Source organism: Coregonus lavaretus, assembly GCF_964263955.1.
Source record: "Coregonus lavaretus genome assembly, chromosome: 24".
Lineage (NCBI taxonomy): Eukaryota > Metazoa > Chordata > Actinopteri > Salmoniformes > Salmonidae > Coregonus > Coregonus lavaretus.
In genome coordinates this window covers 7,917,343-7,937,455 of record NC_140011.1, presented here as the reverse complement: position 1 = coordinate 7,937,455, position 20,113 = coordinate 7,917,343, and the positions used below count along the sequence as shown (strand labels likewise).

Below are 20,113 nucleotides of genomic sequence, written 5' to 3'. Positions count from 1 at the left end.
ACAGTGTATTTGGTTATAGTGATCAAATTGTCCAGCATGGACGTGATCACGATAAGAGGAGAGCACTATAATTCAATGAGGACGACGTTCTCTGTTACAAATGCAGGCTGACACTTACCCACGGTGGCTCGGATGAGGGGTGAGGAGTCTCCGATGTTCTGCAGACACTCGCTCTTGATGAAGTCAGACACTCCATTGGGGAAGTTCTGGTAGTGGGCCTTCACATTGTTCTTCAGAATCAGACCACTCAGAGACCGGGTCGGCTCATCTGGAGAGAAGGGGAGGTGGGGGGCAGTCGATTTAGTGGTAAATTCAATTTTCTATTAAGTCAATGTATGATTAGTCTATCAGCCGAAATGCATAAATTGAATTAGGACTAAACATCCGATGAAGATTTTCCCCAATTAACACGGAATTCTAATTTGTCTCCAACACTTTGTTTTAATAGAATTAATGCAACTTGGCCTAACTTCTACATGATGCATTTGATTGGCGTCTAAAAACACTAAACAAACATATAAAACGCAACATGTAAAGTGTTGGTCCCATGTTTCATAAGCTAAAATAAAAACATCCCAGAAATATTCCATATGCACAAAAAGCTTATTTCTCTCAAATTGCTCACAAATTTGTTTACATCCCTGTTAATGAGCATTTCTCCTTTGCCAAGATAATCCATCCACCTGACAGTTGTGGCATATTAAGAAGCTGATTAAACAGCATGATCATTACACAGGTGCAGCTTGTGCTGGGGACAATAAAAGGCCACTCTAAAATGTGTAGTTTTGTCACAACACAATGCCAAAGATGTCTCAAGTTGAGGGAGCGTGCAATTGGAATGCTGACTGCAGGATTGTCCACCAGAGCGGTTGCCAAATAATTGAATGTTCATTTCTCCACAATAAGCAGACTCCAAAGTCGTTTCAGAGAATTTGGCAGTACGTCCAACCGGCCTCACAACTGCAGACCACATGTAATCACGCCAGCCCAGTACCTACACATCCGGCTTCTTCACCTGCGGGATCGTCGGAGACCAGCCACCCAGACAGTTGATGAAACTGTGGGTTTGCACAACCAAATAATTTCTGCACAAACTGTCAGAAACCGTCTCAGGGAAGCTCATCTGCGTCGTCCTCACCAGGGTCTTGACCTGACTGCAGTTCGGCATCGTAACAGACTTCAGTGGGAAAATGCTCACCGTCGATGGCCACTGGCACACTGGAGAAGTGTGCTCTTCACGGATGAATCCAGGTTTCAACTGTATCGGGCAGATGGCAGTGTGTTCCAGTTCCCGCCAATATCCAGCAACTTCGCACAGCCATTGAAGAGGAGTGGGACAACATTCCACAGGCCACAATCAACAGCCTGATCAACTCTATGCGAAGGAGATGTGTTACGCTTTATAAAAGGCAAATGGTGGTCACACCAGATACGGACTGGTTTTCTGATCCAAGCACCTACCTTTTTTTTAAGGTATCCATGACCAACAGATGCATATCTGTATTCCCAGTCATGTGAAATCCAGAGATTATGGTGTAATGAATTGATTTCAATTGAATGATTTCCTTATATGAACTGTAACTCCGTAAAATCTTTGAAATTGTTGCATTTAGCTTAGTGGGTAAGAGTGTTGTGCCAGTAACCGAAAGGTCGCTGGTTCTAATCCCCGAGCCGACTAGGTGAAAAATCTGTCGATGTGCCCTTAAGCAAGGCACTTAACCCTAATTGCTCCTGTAAGTCGCTCTGGATAAGAGCGTCTGCTAAATGACAAAAAAAACACACAAAAAACATGTTTATATTTGTTCATTGTAGAATGGAGTTTGAATACACTATTTAGTACACTACAGACAAACAGGTTAAACAACTAAAAGTGAGAAGGGGGTTGCTGTATAGCAATGTCTTACACTACTAGAAAACCAAAACATACACAAACAAAATTCCATACCCTCTCTACACAGTACATGGGGCACTCAACCAGCTACACCAAAATAAGGGAAGCCTGTAGCTAGATTCCTGTGTATGCTGAAGAAATCAAACAGTGTGACCTCATAGCAGAAGGCTGAGAAGGCATTAGAAAAGCTGGATAGCAACAGCAAATCAGCCAATGGCAAATCATTGCTTTCACTGGCTTCTCAAAGTTAATTTTCTTTGACTCATTCCCCGAACACAACATTGCAATGCTCTGCTTGCTGTAGCATAAAAACTAGACCTACAATCATAGTCATAGCCTCAGTCATTGTTTATGTTTTATCAAAGGTCTTTTCAGCATAATGATTGTGTTAGGTAGCAAGGAACAGTTTCCCTTAATACTAATGAATGGGCAATACCCAGTGGTATTTTACTGTCTGATAATTCTCCTTCAAATTTCATTACCGCTGCTTCTCTCGACCCAGAGCAGTGTAACAAATGCCATCCTCAAAAGGCAATGGCTCATCATCAGCCTAAACCGTTGGGTCATCTATTCTCCTGTACACAAACAGGTTGTCAGGCAGGTCAGGAGTTGAGTGGTGCCCGGCCGGGCATTAGGTTTAAAATTTGAGTGACCCATATTCTAGTGGTGTGGTGCCACATCAGTGACAGCACATTTTATTTGATTTATTAGGATCCCCATTAGCCAACGCCAATGGCGACTGTGAGTCTTACTGGGGTCTGACAGAACTAAAAAGACATTACAGACAAAATACTTTATATACATTTAAAAACATTAACATGTAGTGTGTTAGCGTGCGCGCACCTATCAGTTACACATACACTGAACAAAAATATCAAACGCAACACGTAAAGTGTTGGTCCCATTTTCCATGAGCTGAAATAAAATATCACTGACATTTTCCATACGCACAAAAAGCTTATTTCTCTCTAATTTTGTGCACAAATTTGTTTACATCCCTGTTAGTGAGCATATCTCATTTGCCAAGATAATCCATCCACCTGACAGGTGTGGCATATCAAGAAGCTGATTAAACAGCATGATCATTACACAGGTGCATCTTGTGCTGGGGACAATAAAAGGCAGTTTTGTCACACAACACAATGCCACAGCTGTCTCAAGTTGAGGGAGCGTGCAATTGGCATGCTGACTGCTGGAATGTTCAACAGAACTGTTGCCAGAGAATTGAATGTTCATTTCACGACCATAAGCTGCCGCCATAGTCATGTTAGAGAATTTGGCAGTAAGTCCAACCAGCCTCACAACCGCCGACCACGTGTAACCACGCCAGCCCAGGACCTCCACATCCGGCTTATTCACCTGCGGGATCGCCTGAGGAAGGGGAGGGGGGGTGCTGAGGAGTATTTCTGTCTGAAATAAAGCCCTTTTGTGCAGAAAAACTCATTCTGATTGGCTGGGCCTGGCTCCCCAGTGGGTGGACCTGGCTCCCAACTGGGTGGGCCTATGCCCTCCCAAGCACACCCATGGCTGCACCCCTGCCCAGTCATGTGAAATCCATAGATTAGGGCATTATTTATTTCATTTGACTGATTTCCTTCTATGAACTGTAACTCAGTAAAATCTTTGAAATTGTTGCATGTTACGTTTATATTTTTGTTCAGTATACATGTCAGTACATACACACAACAAGTAGGTCACATGGGGGAGAGGCGTTGTGCTGTGAGGTGTTGCTTTATTTATTTGTTTGAAACCAGGTTTGCTGTTCACCTGCACTATATAAGATGGAAGGGAGTTCCATGCACTCATCGCTCTGTATAATACTGTACGTTTCCTTGAATTTGTTCTGGACCTGGGGACTGTGAAAAGACCCCTGGTGGCATGTCAGGTGGGGTAAGTGTGTGTGTCAGTGCTGTGTGTAAGTTGACTATGCAAACCATTTGGAATTTCCAACACATTCATGTTTCTTATAAAACAAGTGATGCAGTCAGTCTTTCCTACACTCTTCGCCAAGAGTGACTGGCATGCATAGTATTAATATTAGCCCTCTGATTACAATGAAGAGCAAGATGTGCCGCTCTGTTCTGGGCCAGCTGCAGCTTAACTAGGTCCTTCTTTGCAGCACTTGACCATATGACTGGACAATAATCAAGATAAAACTAGAGCCTGCAGGACTTGCTTTGTGGAGTGTGGTGTCAAAAAAGCAGAGCATCTCTTTATTACGGACAGACCTCTCCCCATCTTTAAAACCATTGAATCTATATGTTTTTACCGTAACAGTTCACAATCTAAGGTAACACCAAGTAATTTAGTCTCAACTTGTTCAACAGCCACACCATTCATTACCAGATTCATCTGAGGTGTAGAACATAGGGAATGATTTGTACCAAATACAACGCTCTTAGTTTTAGAGGTGTTCCGGACCAGTTTATTACTGGCCACCCATTCCTAAACAGACTGCAACTCTTTGTTAAGGGTTTCAGTGACTTCATTAGCTGTGGTTGCTGATGCTTATATATGGTTGAATCAGCATATATGGACACACATGCTTTGTTTAATGTCAGTGGCAGGTCATAAAGACGGACACCGGCCGCGGGGTTCTCCGCCAGGGTTCTCCACTCCTAGAACAGACAGACGTGTCGCTCCCGTCACTAGACTAGGCGGTCAGAACTTTGTCCCCAGGCTAATTTGCTAGCAGAGAGAGAGAGAGCGCTGGATAGTGGGCGAGATAAGCCTGTGTGTGACTGCCAGCGACCATCCTGTAGCCTTCAGTAGTCTTTGTGCCAATACGCAGTAAAGCGAAACAAGCTACAGGATGTTGGTGTAAATATGAGATGGAGAATGAGGGTGGCGGGGTAAATACCTTACCTTCTGATTTCAACTTTGTCAGCACGAATATTAAGTAGTTGTTGAAGTCTGGGTATTGGTTGAGGTGTTCCAGTCTCTTTAGAGTATATTGTTAAGGAAAGGACGGAGCCCACATTGGGTGCACAACCATAGGAGTAGACATGCAGTGTGTGCTGTATTCACAACAACAAGCTGTTTGTAAAGGTTGTTAAACAGCAACTAGTGTTAAATTGTTTTTAGAGGGCATCAATGGACACCATGAATAACTCATCAGAAATCAGTCACAGTTATCATAGGATGCTCAACAGGCTGGTGCTGTGCAGTCTGAGCACATAGACAAATAGAAGCACTTGGCAATTCAACAACATCGACCAAACAGTAAGACCTCTAATCTGCATGACATAAATGGACAATATCGCATCACATAAACACTACACTATGTAGGTAACCTATAACGACGTTATAACACAACATAAACAAAGTCTTGCACGTTATTGAATGCACACACCAACATGAATGATTCGAATGCACCTTGATATTGTAACACATTTATTGTACGATGATGACAATGTTACAATGTGACCGTGAGGCTCGTATACATGATCCCTGCCACGAGCGGGTGGCTGGCTGAGAAATCACGTTCCTACACTCACAGGTTCAGCAAGATGTCAAGACCAAAATGATAACGTTGTTTTCAGCTTTCTTTCCCCTTTCTAACATTGTATGACGGGAAAGAATCGAAAGCATACTGGGGGCGACAGGGGGATGACTCGTTCTAAACACAGGCTTGCAGTTTCTTTGTTGCATTTAAGCCCAAAGGGTCAGCAACAACTAGTAGCTACACTGTACCCGCTAACATTACATTATTTCAACAACACTACTCGGAGATCGAAGGATTTGAGATTATACGAAAACGAAACTGTCCTAGGGAAAACATTTGTTTTAAAGAATACTGGATTAACTAGATATTGATAGCTACTGCATGACACCCCGTTATAATATTCCCATCATCCTAGTATTTGGCTGATTCAATAGAAAATTATATTTGTAACATTGTAGCTAGCTAGCTACATGCAGTATACTGTATCCGAAGCCCTGTACAGAACAGAAGCCTAGCGCGTGCCCTACCCGAGTGTAATGTTAGCCAAGCCAAGCTAACCGCACAAACTACCACAAAAACACCTCGAATCTACCATCAGAGAGGTCTAAACTTGCATGTTTAGCCGAGAGCGAAGGATACTTGCTGGACGGATCTTTGAGTGGACGTATCGGGAGACTGGGACTCTTTCAAAAGCTGTAGAATTTGCTGAAGTCCTTGCTCGTCTGGTTTCCACTCGCACTCCATCTTGGTTTGCTGCAATGAGATGAGAGGGAGAATGCAAAACTGTCAACACACACTGTAAATTAACGTTGTCCACAGTTGAAGAGAAGCCCTTTGCTAAGCGGTGTGACTTTTACATATTGTTTCACCTACCCGATATATCGTTGGCTTTCTTCCTCAAATGCTACTGTGTGTAATTTATTGACATGGGCCTGTCAGCGCAGGGACATTCCGTTTTCGCAACAAGCTACTCATGTGGATTCATCGCGTATTTATGATCCAACTGTGCTATGAAGTCTACAAGGTCCTAGTGCTCCTCAAATTATTTCACTCTGACGGAGAATGGTGCAATTGCGGACAAAGCCGCAGGAGATAGGGGTGCTGAGGGTGCTGCAGCACCCCCTGATTTTTTAAAATAAAATTACAACAACAAAAATTATCACAAAAGTAGTGCACCAGGCCTTTACTAGTCTGTAGCATGGGCAAACATTTTTCTCAGCATCGCAGCTATGATTGTGGCCTGAAATTCAGGGCGTTCCTTCTACATTGACATTTTAGTCATTTAGCAGACACTCTTATCCAGAGCGACTTACAGTTAGTGAGTGCATACATTTTTCATACTGGCCCCCCGTGGGAATCGAACCCACAACCCTGGCGTTGCAAGCGCCATGCTCTACCAACTGAGCTACAGGGGACTTTCTATTGGTCCATTTTTAAGCTAGGACTGTACACAGGCAGGAGGCAGGGGCCCTCAAGTACAGTAGGTGGCGGTAACCGCGGTTAAACCCCACAGAAGAAGAAGAGACGGGGGTGACAACGATAGCAGCACAGATAGAACAAGGAGCAGTTAGGATTAGTTATAAATATATTTGACGGTAGCTAGCTAGTTAGGACACCAGTAGACAGTGTCCTTCGCCCCTGCCTGTTGGTCACTGCTTTCTCGCAGTTCTGTTAATGACGGCGACTGCAGGTGTTCGGCAGGCCTTAGCGAAGGACACTGCGTGCAAACTAGCTAACTAGGAGGATTCCGATAGACAGCAGGCTGGAGGTGGGGGCGACACCAGTAGCTAGCTAGCTAGGACACCTTTAGATAGTGTCCTTCACCCCCAAAAAAGTCAGATAATGCTTTTATTTCCCTTTTGACCCACATTTTAATCGTATAGACAATCAGGGGAAATCCAGAATATCAAAAGTGTCACACAAGCATGAAGATGGTGTGCTCGAGGGGGGGTGTTCATGCAGGAACCAATGGGATCAAATCAAATGTTATTTGTCACATGCTTCGTAAATAGCAGGTGTAGACTAACAGTGAAATGCTTACTTACATCAATGCAGAGAGAAAAATTGAAAAAGAATAACACAAGGAATAAATACACAATGAGTAACAATAACTTGGCTATATACATGGGGTACCAGTATTAAGTCGAAGCTCACAGATGCAGGAATGCCTACATGCAGGAACGCCCCTAATTGCAGGTTGGAATCACACACCGGAGGAGGTTGGTGGGGGGAGCTATAGGAGGATGGGCATGGAATTATTGGAACGTAGTCAAACGTGGTTTCCATGTGTTTGATGTGTTTGATACCGTTCCATTTATTCCACTTCAGCCATTACAATGAGCCCATCCTCCTATAGCTCCTCCCACCAGCCTCCTCTCTCACACACTATTGCTCAGGGCCCGGTTTCCTAAAAGCATCTTAAGGCTAAGTTCATCAATGGGGATGGAACAGGAGTGAGAGTTCCGATCGAGGACTAATGCCGCGGGGAGAAAGACAGACAGGTGGGGAGCGTTTTGAGATGGAGTTACGCCGAGATGCCCTCGGGCCGCAAGCAAAGTTGGGAGAAGAGGAATACTGGTGCAGAGCTACATTTTAGTGGTAGGACGAAAGAGGAAGAAGAGATCGAAGAAAATTAGGAAAGCAGAGGTTGGATTTGAATTTGAGGAAGATGGCGATAAAAGTGGAGATGGGGTGTCGAAGAACATCGGTGTCAAGTTCAAACAGAGTGAGTCGTGAGGTGAAATGGAAGTGGATGAGGGCGAGTTAAATGAGGTGGAAGGTGCGGTGAAGAGCTCGGAGCCCAAGCATGACATCGATGGACATGATAAAGAAGAATCTGGTCCAGAAGGAGTGACCAGCTCTAGGAAGAGTCTTGGTGGTTCCAAACTTCTTCCATTTAAGAATGATGGAGGCAACTGTGTTCTTGGGGACCCTTCTCCCCATCCAACCTGACAGAGCTTGAGAGGATCTGCAGAGAAGAATGGAACTCCCCAAATACAGGTGTGCCAAGCTTGTAGTGTCAAATCAAATCAAATCAACAACAAAAAAGTGTCACGTGCGCCGAATACAACAGGTGTAGAACCTTACAGTGAAATGCTTACTTACAAGCCCTTAACCACCATACCCAAGAACACTCGAGGCTGTAATCGCTGCCAAAGGTGCTTCAACAAAGTACTGAGTAAAGGGTCTGAATACTTATGTAAATATGATATTTCCGTTTTTTATTTTTAATACATTTGCAAACATTTCTAAAAACGTGCTTTTGCTTTGTCATTATTGGGTATTGTGTGTAGATTGATGAGGGGGGAAAACAATGTAATCCGTTTTAGAATAAGGCTGTAACGTAACAAAATCTGGAAGAAGTGAAGGGGTCTGAATAGTTTCCGAATGCACTGTATATATATTTTTTGTTTGGTTCCCCTTTCCCATTTTGAATCACAAAGTGTAATGGATCTATACTATAGTTCAGTTGGTGGCGGTAATGCAACATATTGGATGCCAATCGCCGTTAAACCTCGCTGAAGAAGAAGAAGTTAATCAATGGTTCTAACTATGAACTTCTCATCCGCTACTGGTTGGACAAGTGTAGTGTTTGTCACGCAAGATGGAAGAGAGTCGTGTCTCGTCAGAGATCGCATTTATTTAGGGATATTAATATTACCTTTTCATTGAACACAGGAGAAACATATTGTTTCAGTTGATAATAAAACATTTCTCGTTTAGTTACTTTTGCCTCAACTTCTTTCTAACTTTCTAGGAGGTCAAGCTCAGCCAAAAACTAGGCTATACTTATTAGCCAATGTGTTTTATTGAACATACTATTAATAGAAAGATAGCTACTGTGATTTGTAAATGTGTTGCAAAAATCTGACCAATAAGAGGCCATATTGAAATATGTAAACGCCTTCATTTTTCAATGTGTGAAACCCATGAAGGCGATGGACCAAAACTACTCCAGGATATGTGCTTCAAAGGTAGGATTAACAAAGGCCTATCTCAATTGAATCACTTGTTCTAGTGTATATTGTTGGTGCTCCTAACATAAAGTTGAGAGCACCAGTTCTACCAATGAAAAACGATTCAACCATTGTTAAATTCTCTTTGATTCAACACTGCTCTCTGCTGGTCCGAAGTAGAGTACAATGAAAACGTGAATGTGAATCTATCGCGAGAATTCATTTCCAAGTAGGGCTCGTTGAAAAGAGCTGTAAATAAGTGTACTGACTGTGCAGTTTGCCAGATCTCACAGTAATGTTACTCCATTAGCCCGATAAGCAAACGTTTAGAGCGGTCGAATGTATACCATGATTAGGTAGCTAGATGTTGCAGAGCTCGCTGATGCAGAGCTACAGTTTAGTGGTAGGACGAAGTTTTGTTTCAGGGGCCGCTTAAACAGTCCGTGAAATTTGGACCAGTTTGACAAGCAACTGCTGATACTGACCGGACTGGAAGCATTTGTTTTGACTTCATCAGGCATCGTTCTCCACGACGGTCTAACGAAGGCTCCTCGTATAACGTAAAAGAAGATAAACATGAGCTTTCTATTGTGAGTATTCGTCTCCCGCTTATTATTTTGATTTGCTTGTTCAATGTGCCTGCCTTTTCAAGTGAACGCGTTACCATTTCCACCGTTGTTGGCTATGTTAACGTTAGCTAGTTAAGCTAACACATATAGCTAACTAGGTTAAGTTAGTTAGTTGGCTAACAACATGTAAACCCAGGCTAGTTAGCTGAGTGTCTGCAGTGAGTAACTAGCTAAGCTGTTGGTTGGTTAGGTAACTAGCGCTAGGTCTATAACGTTAGCTGAGCGCTGCCTTGTATAAAATACTAACTTACAATTTCTAGATAGCTAGTTAGTCTAGCTAGCCAACGTTAGCTATTATAAATATTATCTATTGCTAGCTAACTAGCTAGCTAGCTACCCAAATGTGCTACGACTCTCTGTGGTGTAGCTAAAGCATTAGCAATTTTGTGGCATTAATTTAACTACCAAGATGCAAGTAAATAGGCCTTAGTTATTAGCTGCCCATGTCTATCTAGCTTGTTAAAAAGATAAGTCGTTTTACGTTCTGAGTTTTTTGTCTCTTTTCCTGTTGACATAACGTTGTTAAACAAACACTGGAATTAAAATCTTAGCTAGCTAAGTTGTTAGCTCAATTGCTAGTTAGCTGACCGTATCAAAGAGATAATTTTGACTGCTATATATTCAGAGGGTGTGAGGTCAGCTTTTGTTATTGTTGAAATCAGATTATATGCTATTTTCTATTCCATAACAATTTCCTTCAATCAAATAAATGAGTAGCCTACTGTATCACTCCCTACTTCACTTCCTTATTTCCCTTTCTGATACACACACACACACTTGATCCAACTCATTGTCTTTCCATTCTAATTTCTCCCACAGTGGCAATCGGTCGTCCAAGACCTTCAAGCCCAAGAAGAACATCCCAGAGGGATCTCACCAGTATGAGCTGTTGAAACATGCAGAGGCTACACTGGGCAGTGGGAACTTACGCATGGCTGTCATGCTGCCTGATGGGGAAGACTTGAACGAGTGGGTGGCTGTCAACAGTAAGGAACATGTCACCACTAACATAGTAGGCCTAAAAAACAACCTTGACTGTTAAACAGAGCTCATCGTCCACTCCTGTGGGTGCTTTGTTTGCTGTCTCTGGTCTTCCACCAAGACCAATGACTCGTCCGGCGGATGTCTCACATCCTCTGGCACACACAAACACATTCTCTCTTACACACACACAGACACACACACACAGATGACCTCTGTCACTCAGTGGACCGACTGTTTGGGTTTCTGCTGTGAGATTTGCAAATAAAGAACCAGGCTACGCTAACATCATTAAGCCAGAGCTCAGTCTGTGAAAAAGTATTTCTGAGTTGTTGTTCCTCATATTTCAATTTAGAATGGGAGGATGGTTTGACAGGTGGAACTTTCAGAACATTGCTAATTTACTGACCTCAGTGTGTATTAGATTACATTATTTGTTTTCATGTGTGTTTGAGAGAGGAATGCATGGGCGTCTAGCTATTTGTGGACCCTGAGCAAGATTTAATTTGCAGTACACTGCGTATAGGGAGAGGTGACTGGAGGGGTGGAGGAATGTGAGAGTGCCTTTGTGCCCCTTATGTCAGTTAACACACTAATTAGATCGGAGATCACACACTAGCACTTTTATTTCCTTCAATATGAATGTTGTCTGTAGGATATAAAATGCTCTGAAGCTCAGCTAACATGTCTTTCATGATGCCACATGTCCTTGTTATTTTATTTATTTCCACAGCTGTAGATTTCTTCAACCAAATCAACATGCTCTATGGTACCATAACAGACTTCTGCACTGAAGAGAGCTGTCCTGTCATGTCTGCTGGGCCCAAGTAAGTGTGGGTGTGGTTGTGTAGGTACGTGCATGTGCTTGCTTGCCTTTTTTTTCATGTGTCATAATGATAATTGCCATTCATGAAACTTCTCTTCTGTAGATATGAGTATCATTGGGCAGATGGAACCAACATCAAAAAGCCGATAAAATGTTCAGCTCCCAAGTACATTGATTACCTAATGACCTGGGTGCAGGACCAGCTCGATGACGAGACACTCTTCCCATCTAAGATAGGTATGAGTTCATGTCTGTCATGTTTTGCCATAACCATGTCTTTCACATTGCACCATAACTTATCAGAAGATCTTTTATACCCCATCTCTGTTTAATCTGTATAGTTTGTACCCTTGACTTTGCCCTCAAGGTGTCCCGTTCAAGCGGAACTTCATGTCGGTGGCTAAGACCATCCTGAAGCGCCTGTTCAGGGTCTACGCCCACATCTACCACCAGCACTTTGACTCTGTGATGCAGCTGCAGGAGGAGGCCCACCTCAACACCTCCTTCAAACACTTCATATTCTTCGTTCAGGTACTGGACTGGAGCCCACTATCAATGTAGCCTGGTTCCCAAGTCTATTATTTCAGTACTGGAACCCATCTTCATGAACGTCACAGGAATCACTAGGCCTCTCATTTCTTGGTAATTGCAGTGGTGGAAAAAGTACCCTATTGTCATACTTGAGTAAAAGTAAAGATACCTTAATAGAAAATAGTAAAAGTGAAAGTCAGCCAGTAAAATACTACTTCAGTAAAAGTATTTGGTTTTAAATAATACTTAAGTATCAACAGTAAATGTAATTGCTAAAATGTACATAAGTATCCTCTGTAGCTCAATTGGTAGAGCATGGCGCTTGTAACGCCAGGGTAGTGGGTTCGATCCCCGGGACCACCCATACGTAAAAATGTATGCATGCATGACTGTAAGTCACTTTGGATAAAAGCGTCTGCTAAATGGCATATTTTATTATTATTATATCAAAAGTAAAAGTACAAGTATAAATCATTTCAAATTCCTTATATTAAGCAAAGCAGACGGCCACATTTTCAAGTTTATTTTTATGGATAGCCACGGGCACACCAACTCTCAGACATAATTTACAAACAAAGTATGTGTTTAGTGAGTCCGCCACATCAGAGGCAGTAGGGATGACCAGGGATGTTCTCTTGATAAATGTGTGAATTAGACAATTTTCCAAATGTAACGAGTACTTTTGGGTGTCAGGGAAAATGTATGGAGGAAAAAGTACATCATTTTCTTTAGGAATGTAGTGAAGTAAAAGTTGTCCAAAATATTAATAGTACAGTACAAATACCCCAAAAAACTACTTAAGTAGTACTTTAAAGCATTTTTACATAAATACTTTACGCCACTGGGTAATTGTATAGTGCTGGCAAGGTTACGTTAAAAGATAAAGATGGAAATACCTGGTTCCCAGTCTAGCATATCTGTTTTAGCTAGATATGATGTTGAATCAAACAAAGTTGGAACCAGGTTATCCTCAGAGTATGCGACAAAGAACTGGAGGCCATGACCCTTTGAGTAGGACTGAGACATAAAGATAATAACAATTGATTGGGTTTATATAGCGCTTTTCCAGATGCTCAAAGTGCTTTGCAATGTAAAGGGAAACTCACCTTATCCACCACCAATGTGTAGCAATCGCCTGCTTTAACCCAAGTCTTCTCTTTTTGTATTTTTAAGGAGTTTAACTTGATTGACAGGAAAGAGCTGGTCCCACTACAGGAGTTGATTGAGAAGCTGACCACCAAGGACAGATAAACCCAGGCTGACTGATCCTTTAAAACTGTGATGGGCTACTATTATTTTTGCACAGATACCCCTTCTGCCCTATATGTATACAGCATATGCTAACTTTGGGGACATGTTCTCTAGAAAGCCAGGTAAGTACGGAAGAGTCTTGCACTGTTATGGGCGCTATACTACTGCCTGAGCCGGTATGTGCTCTATAGTTGGATGTGCTCTATGGTTGCAATTTGGATGTATCCCTAAAACTGAAATCACTATGTATTGGCGTCCTCTGTTTGTATATTTATATGATTAACATTTGTCATCTGCTCGTATTGAAATCTACCACTACAGATTGCACATTTAAACAGAGGGTATGTAGGAAAGTTCAAGGGACTACATAACTATTTGAGCATATTGGTCACATTGTGATTTGCCTCAAAACATATGGTCATTTTGTAAAAGTCTGTTTTCAACAATATAATACTGGGAATCCAGTAAATTGCCAAAGCTTTATTTGATGGGCCACATACAGTATACAAGTAAAATATTGTGTTTGAGGTCACAAGTTTCTCATGTTCTCCCCATAGAATGTTCTGGCTAATAAGCCACCGAGTGAAATATAACAGCACATTCAGTGCTATCTGTTTCAATAGTGTGATGATTCCCTATGCCTTTGTAAGGTCTGAGTAATGTATTGCTGTGCTGCAGACTGCTGAGGGATGGAATCCAAAATGAAAATGTTTACTATGCAAGAAGACATGCCACTCTTCAAAGTTTCAATGATTACTATTTTCCATTCATACAGATGGGAATAAATGCTTTTCTTTCTGTGTGTTATTCAGAGTTAGTGGTGTTACTTTAAAGTGGTAGATGTTGGGACTGAGACACGTTGCTATTGGATGACTTAAATATAGACCGACTACAGTATGCAGTAAGACATGAAAGCAATTGAATACGTTGTTTAAATGCCATTTTATCTTTCTATCTTTTCAGGAAGATTTGATATGGAGATGTAACTAACTTCTGTTCAGAAATCCACACTGTAAATAGCACATTTCTGGCCTTATTGTTGTATGATATCATATTTTGGTAGCCGGCATGGACTGGTAGTTGTAGGTCTAAATAATTTAGAATGTTATTAGGTCTCTTTTAGAGGTTGTTCCTTCTCCCCTTTTCACCATGTCATAGTCCCTTCTTCCTTATATCATTGCGTTATTTTATAACTTTAGAAAATTAACATGAATGTGATTGTGTTGATCAGAAGCTGGTAAAGCAACAAAGCCATCTGCCATGCTTCACTGAGAACATCACAGCAGAATTTGATCCCCTGTCTATACACTTCCTTCAGAAAGTATTCATACACCTTGACTTATTCCACATTTTGTTGTTACATCCTGAATTCAAAATGGATTAAATTGTTGTTTTTCTCACCCATTTACACACAATACCCCATCATGACAAAGTGAAAACATGTTTTTAGAAATGTTTTCACATTTGTTGAAACTGAAATACAGAAATATCTCATTTACATAAGTATTCACACCCCAGAGGCAATACTTTGTAGAAGCACCTTTGGCAGCGATTACAGCTGTGAGTCTTTCTTTCTAGGTAAGTCTCTTAAGAGCTTTCCATACCTGGATTGTGCAACATTTGCCCATAATAATTTTTGAAATTCTTCAAGCTCTGTCAAATTGGTTGTTAATCATTGCTAGACAACCACTTTCAGGTCTTGCCATAGATTTTCAAGTAGATTTAAGTCAACTGTAACTCTGCCACTTAGGAACTATCAATGTCGTCTTGGTAAGCAACTCCAGTGTAGATTTGGCCTTGTGTTTTAGGTTATTGTCCTGCTGAATTCATCTCCCAGTGTCTGGTCTAAAGCAGACTGAACCAGGTTTGCCTCTACGATTTTGCCTGTGCTTAGCTCCATTCTGTTTCTTTTTTATTCTGAAAAACTCCCCAGTCTTTAACGATTACAAGCATACCCATAGCATGATGCAGCCACCACTATGCATGAAAATATAGAGAGTGGTACTCCGTAATGTGTTGTATTGGATTAGCCCCAAACATAACACTTTGTATTCAGGACAAAAAGTGAATTGCTTGCCACATTTTTTGCAGTATTACTTTAGTGCCTTGTAATTAGGATGCATGTTTTGGAATATTTTTATTCTATATAGGCTTCCTTCTTTTCACTCTGTCAGTTAGGTTAGTATTGTGGAGTAACTACAATGTTGTTGCTCCATCCGCAGTGTTCTACTATCACAGCCATTAAACTCTTAACTGTTTTAAAGTCACCATTGGCCTCATGGTGAAATCCCTGAGTGGTTTCCTTCCTCTGCTACAACTGAGTTAGGAAGAATGCCTGTATTTTGTAGTGACTGGGTGTATTGACACACCATCCAAAATGTAATTAATAACTTCACCATGCTCAAAGGGATATTCAATGTCTGCTTTAAAAAATATATATATATATATATACCCATTATTATCTACCAAAAGGTGCCCTTCTTTGCAAGGCATTGGAAAACCTCCCTGGTATTTGTGGTTGAATCTGTGTTTGAAACAAAATCTCAATTTAATCCATTTTAAAATCAGGCTGTAACACAACAAAATGTGGAAATAGTCAAGGGGCACTGTATATTCCCCTTACTGTAATATAGAGAATGTTTTGATGAATGAGTTGTAAATAATGAATTGGATGAGGGCGTTGAAAGTTACTGAACTGTAATATGCTGAATCCTGTTTATAAGGCAAATAAAGGTGTTTGACCAGTGCCTAGTTTGTCTCACTTTTGTGGAAAAGAAAGTAGACTCGGTATCATGTAGTTTGTGGTGATCAAATCATTCATATTCGTTGATAATATGCTGTATAGGGACATTGTAACCAGTGGTGAGACAAATGTATCTACACAAACCGTAAAATAGTAGGCGGACCTACAGTATCTCCCGCTCCCACACCGAGACGGAACGGGACACGCCTGGTGCCCAAATGGGTGACTTATGTCGCGCAGCTGAGAGTCGTGTGTTGGGACGAATGGATTTGGTTTAGTCAGTCGTCCTGATAAGCCCTTTCCGCCCTTCACAGTTTAACCTCGTCCCAGGCTCGAATTGCTGGCGTATAGAGCCTGGTAACAGTGTGGGACTGTTTGGAATTTAGGGGGTGTGGATTTACTGAGTGACATGCTAATCAATTCAAATTCTGCGCGAATCACACAGCTATGAGGTGTGGGTCTAAATCGAGGCGGCAGAGGTTCGACACTAGTTAACACATCCACAAAGTCATAAACCCTGCCTATTTCTAAAATCTATCTTCTTACAATATGATTTTAAACAGAATCCTAACCACAGTGCTAACCTTAAATTAAGACCAAAAATGTGTAGCCAATTTTGACTGTGGCTAAAATGGCAAAAATCGCCAATCAAAATAAATGTTCTATCACATTAACCATATTATTTTGGGGAAGCCCAATTCATTCTGAGTTCAGACCAAAAGTTTATATGTGAAAATGAGTGGACTGGCATTTCGGGCAAATGCCAGATGGGCTGGTCCATTTTTTGCCTATTGGGCCTGTCAAGTTTTTGGGCCAAAATGATCATTATCTGGCTAATAATAGGGGCCTCAAGGAATAACATGGATTTCCTCTGCTTGCACCAAAGACAGTACAGTATGGAGATAGGCTAAAATGTATTCTCTAATAGAAATCCCCGATCACACTTGTAGGCGATGTCATCGGATCGAATGGTGGTCTCGCGCCAACTGTGCATGTGCAGGCCTTCAAATCAAAGGCACTCCTTCGATATAAAGTTATTTGTGACAAAATTGAAAACATGTCAGTTTGTCACTTTCATGAGGTTGGAGTAATAACATGTTCAACTACTTAAGACATTGGCTCGAATCTCGGTTGTGCCTTTAGAATTTGAGAAAATTAACAACTAGGGAAGAATCTTTCACTCTAAGAGAGAGAGGGAGGAAGAATGTGCACTTGAGTTGGGGAAAAATGGCAGGAAAAAGGGAGAAGGTTTGGTAAAGAAGAATGGTAGGAAATGTAAGCAAAGTGAGTTGAAGACAGGAGGAGAAATGGAAGTGAATGAGGGTGAAGTATCGGAGGTGGTAGGTGTGGTGAAGTACTCGGAGCCAGAGGCTAGCACCGAGGGTCAGGATAAAGATGAGTCCGTGACAGTAGGAGTGAAGTTTTTGGAAAAAGTGGACCCTTGCCTTTTGGCTGATCCATTTGTGGTTTCAAGATGGGTGAAAAAAATCATTGGGTAAAGTGGAATCTGTGAGGGTAACCAGAAGTGGTCTAGTGATAATTGTTTGTTTCTGTTGGGCAGAGGGAGAAGGCGCTCAGAGTTAAACAAATGGGGTAAAGAATTGTGAATTGTTTCGCTCTCAAGAAAAGGGTGCCATTGAAGGAGTGATTACTGGGGTAGCAGTAAATGTAAAAGTTGACCAACTGAAGGGGAAGATTCCCGGTGTTTGTGATGCTCGTCGTTTGGTGCGACGCGAACAGTCTGTTCTTTTGAGTTTTGAAGTTGAGTCTTTGCCTGATAAAGTGAAGTTAGGGTATATAAGTTATCCTGTACGAGCTTATGTGCCGAATACATTACGATGTTACAGGTGTCAAACTTATGGGCATGTGGCAGCAGTATGTAGGAGGGAGGTTCCAAGGTGTGAGAAGTGTGCAGAAGGGCATGAAACAAAGGAATGTGTAGCATTGGGGAAAGTAGTGGTATGTGCTAATTGTAGGGGTGCCCATGGGGCTGGGGATCAGAAATGTCCTGTGTGAGAGAGGCAGGTTGAGGTTTCCATGGTAAGAGTAGTGAAGAAGTTGTCATATGCTGAGGCAGTGAAGAAAGCAGATGAAGATGGGTCATGGGGGAGGAGTGGTGAGAGTAGTAGAGATGTACCAATGCAGAGGGATAGGACAACAAGTGATATATGTTTCAGTAAGATTGGATTTTTAGCGTTTATAGCAATGGTTATTAATTGTACTACAGGGATGGAACATAAGTCTAAGAAAATTGAGGTTGTGGTGGCAGCTGCAGAGAGGTATTTGGGTGTGCGAGACTTGACATCAGAAGAGTTACAGGGAGTGATAAGTGGTGATGTCCCATCATTTCAGGTTGAGGGCATGAGGTAGGAATGAATATATTTAAATAGTGGGGAAGGGTGGTGTTAATTATTAATAATAATTTTGAATTTGTGAGTGTAGTGTTAGATGGTAGGGTATTTCTTTATTTTATTTTTCAAACAAAATATAAGGGAGTTGTACTCCAGTCTAGTAGGTGGCAGTAATGCAACACATTGGATGCCAACCGCCGTTAAACCTCATTGAAGAAGAAGAAGAAGAAGAAGAAGAAGAAGAAGGGTGCGTTCGAGCGAATCACTTGTCAAGTCGGTGACAATCGTCATCGGTGACAATCGTCATGGCATTAACGTCTAACGTTACATTTTTATTTATTTAAAAAAAAACTAACAATTACTCAGATAAAAACATAATTATTCTGAACACTCCCAAGTCCCAACTTCGGCAGACAAGTTTCAAATCTCGCTGAAGTTCCCACGGGGGCCCAGTATGAAAAATCTATGCACTAACTGTAAGTCACTCTGGATAAGACCGTCTGCTAAATGACTAAAATGTAAATGTAAGTTTGTTGCCACATACATAAACTACCTAGCTGTAAAGGGCTCATCAGGATGACTGACTATACTGAACTGACTGGACCGAATCCGTACAGTGTCACTCGATTCTTCTTCTATGGTATAATGGTGGTCCGTTTAAGGTGCATGTCGCTACCTACTGTGCTGGACTGTGGTCAATCACGGTTTACATGAGCTCTACATCGATATATATATAAAATAATAATAAAAAAACAACTAAATCTTCCTACCTAACTCTGTACTATAAAGAAAATAAAAAAGAGCCCTACTAACTTCTAACAGACCCTCCCCCATCCCCAAAATCAATATTTCCCTCTCTTCAACATATAACAACACATGCTCCACCATTTTCGACCACACTCCAGACACAAACCATTCACGTTTACTCTCTACTCGACTCTCGCTGCGCAACAGACGTAAACAATTTGGGCACCAGGCGTGTCCGTACAGGACCGTATAGCGATTAGTTACCGGAGTGTAACTCCAGTTCTATATCGTGGAGCTCCGCCCCATAGGGGAGCTCTGCTCCTAGTGGTTTACCCTCTGCCCTAAGGCAGCAACAGCCTGAAACAAAATTATGCACACACCTGCAGCCAATGGAAGCACAGGTGTCCCTATAAGAGGGGATGCCTCCCCTCAATCAGCCTCCCATTATCTTCAGCGACTGGACGACTAGACTGAAGAAGCCAAGAAGAGACGAAGAGAAGACTCAGGAAGAAATCGCCGTCGATGAGCCAGCCATCGACGTCTTCTAATATGAGCACACCAGGAGATTTTCCACCCCCAAAAGCCCTTTTCAGGGCTCAGTGCCGATGTACCTCCATGGCGCCTCAACCTGTCCCATTCAGGAACCAAGCCTTCAGTGGTTGGCCGATTATGGGCCACTGCCCTATCGAGCCTCCCGCCTGGGTCAACGCGTCCCGTCGATGTGGAATTGGCCAAGGTGGCGCAATCAACATCTGACTCATC

General features: G+C 41.9%; 2 protein-coding genes across 2 annotated transcripts in view; one reads left to right on the top strand and one right to left on the bottom strand.

The window, feature by feature from the left end:
* Window positions 1-6,300, bottom strand: part of tnpo1 (transportin 1) — a 66,132-nt gene extending 59,832 nt beyond the window's left edge. Inside the window, exons 1-4 of the mRNA XM_084140808.1 lie at window positions 6,210-6,300; window positions 5,976-6,089; window positions 4,757-4,832; window positions 119-268 (exon numbers count right to left, since the gene is read on the bottom strand). Of these exons, the coding sequence (XP_083996934.1) occupies window positions 119-268; window positions 4,757-4,832; window positions 5,976-6,080 (331 nt within the window). The 5' untranslated portion in view covers window positions 6,081-6,089; window positions 6,210-6,300. The remainder of the gene's footprint in view (window positions 1-118; window positions 269-4,756; window positions 4,833-5,975; window positions 6,090-6,209) is intronic.
* Window positions 6,301-9,238: 2,938 nt separating this feature from the next.
* On the top strand, window positions 9,239-16,261 carry LOC311100238 (MOB kinase activator 1B). The gene is made up of 6 exons (XM_084141070.1): window positions 9,239-9,882; window positions 10,741-10,907; window positions 11,636-11,729; window positions 11,832-11,965; window positions 12,096-12,259; window positions 13,433-16,261. The coding sequence occupies exons 1-6, from the start codon at window positions 9,869-9,871 to the stop codon at window positions 13,508-13,510; spliced, it is 651 nt and encodes a 216-aa protein (XP_083997196.1). The 5' UTR covers window positions 9,239-9,868; the 3' UTR covers window positions 13,511-16,261.
* Window positions 16,262-20,113: the final 3,852 nt, after the last annotated feature.

Coding starts and splice junctions, on each gene's coding strand:
- LOC311100238 (XM_084141070.1), top strand. Junction 10,908..11,635: donor CGAGTGGGTGGCTGTCAACA/GTAAGGAACATG, acceptor TTATTTCCACAG/CTGTAGATTTCTTCAACCAA. Junction 11,966..12,095: donor ACTCTTCCCATCTAAGATAG/GTATGAGTTCAT, acceptor TTTGCCCTCAAG/GTGTCCCGTTCAAGCGGAAC.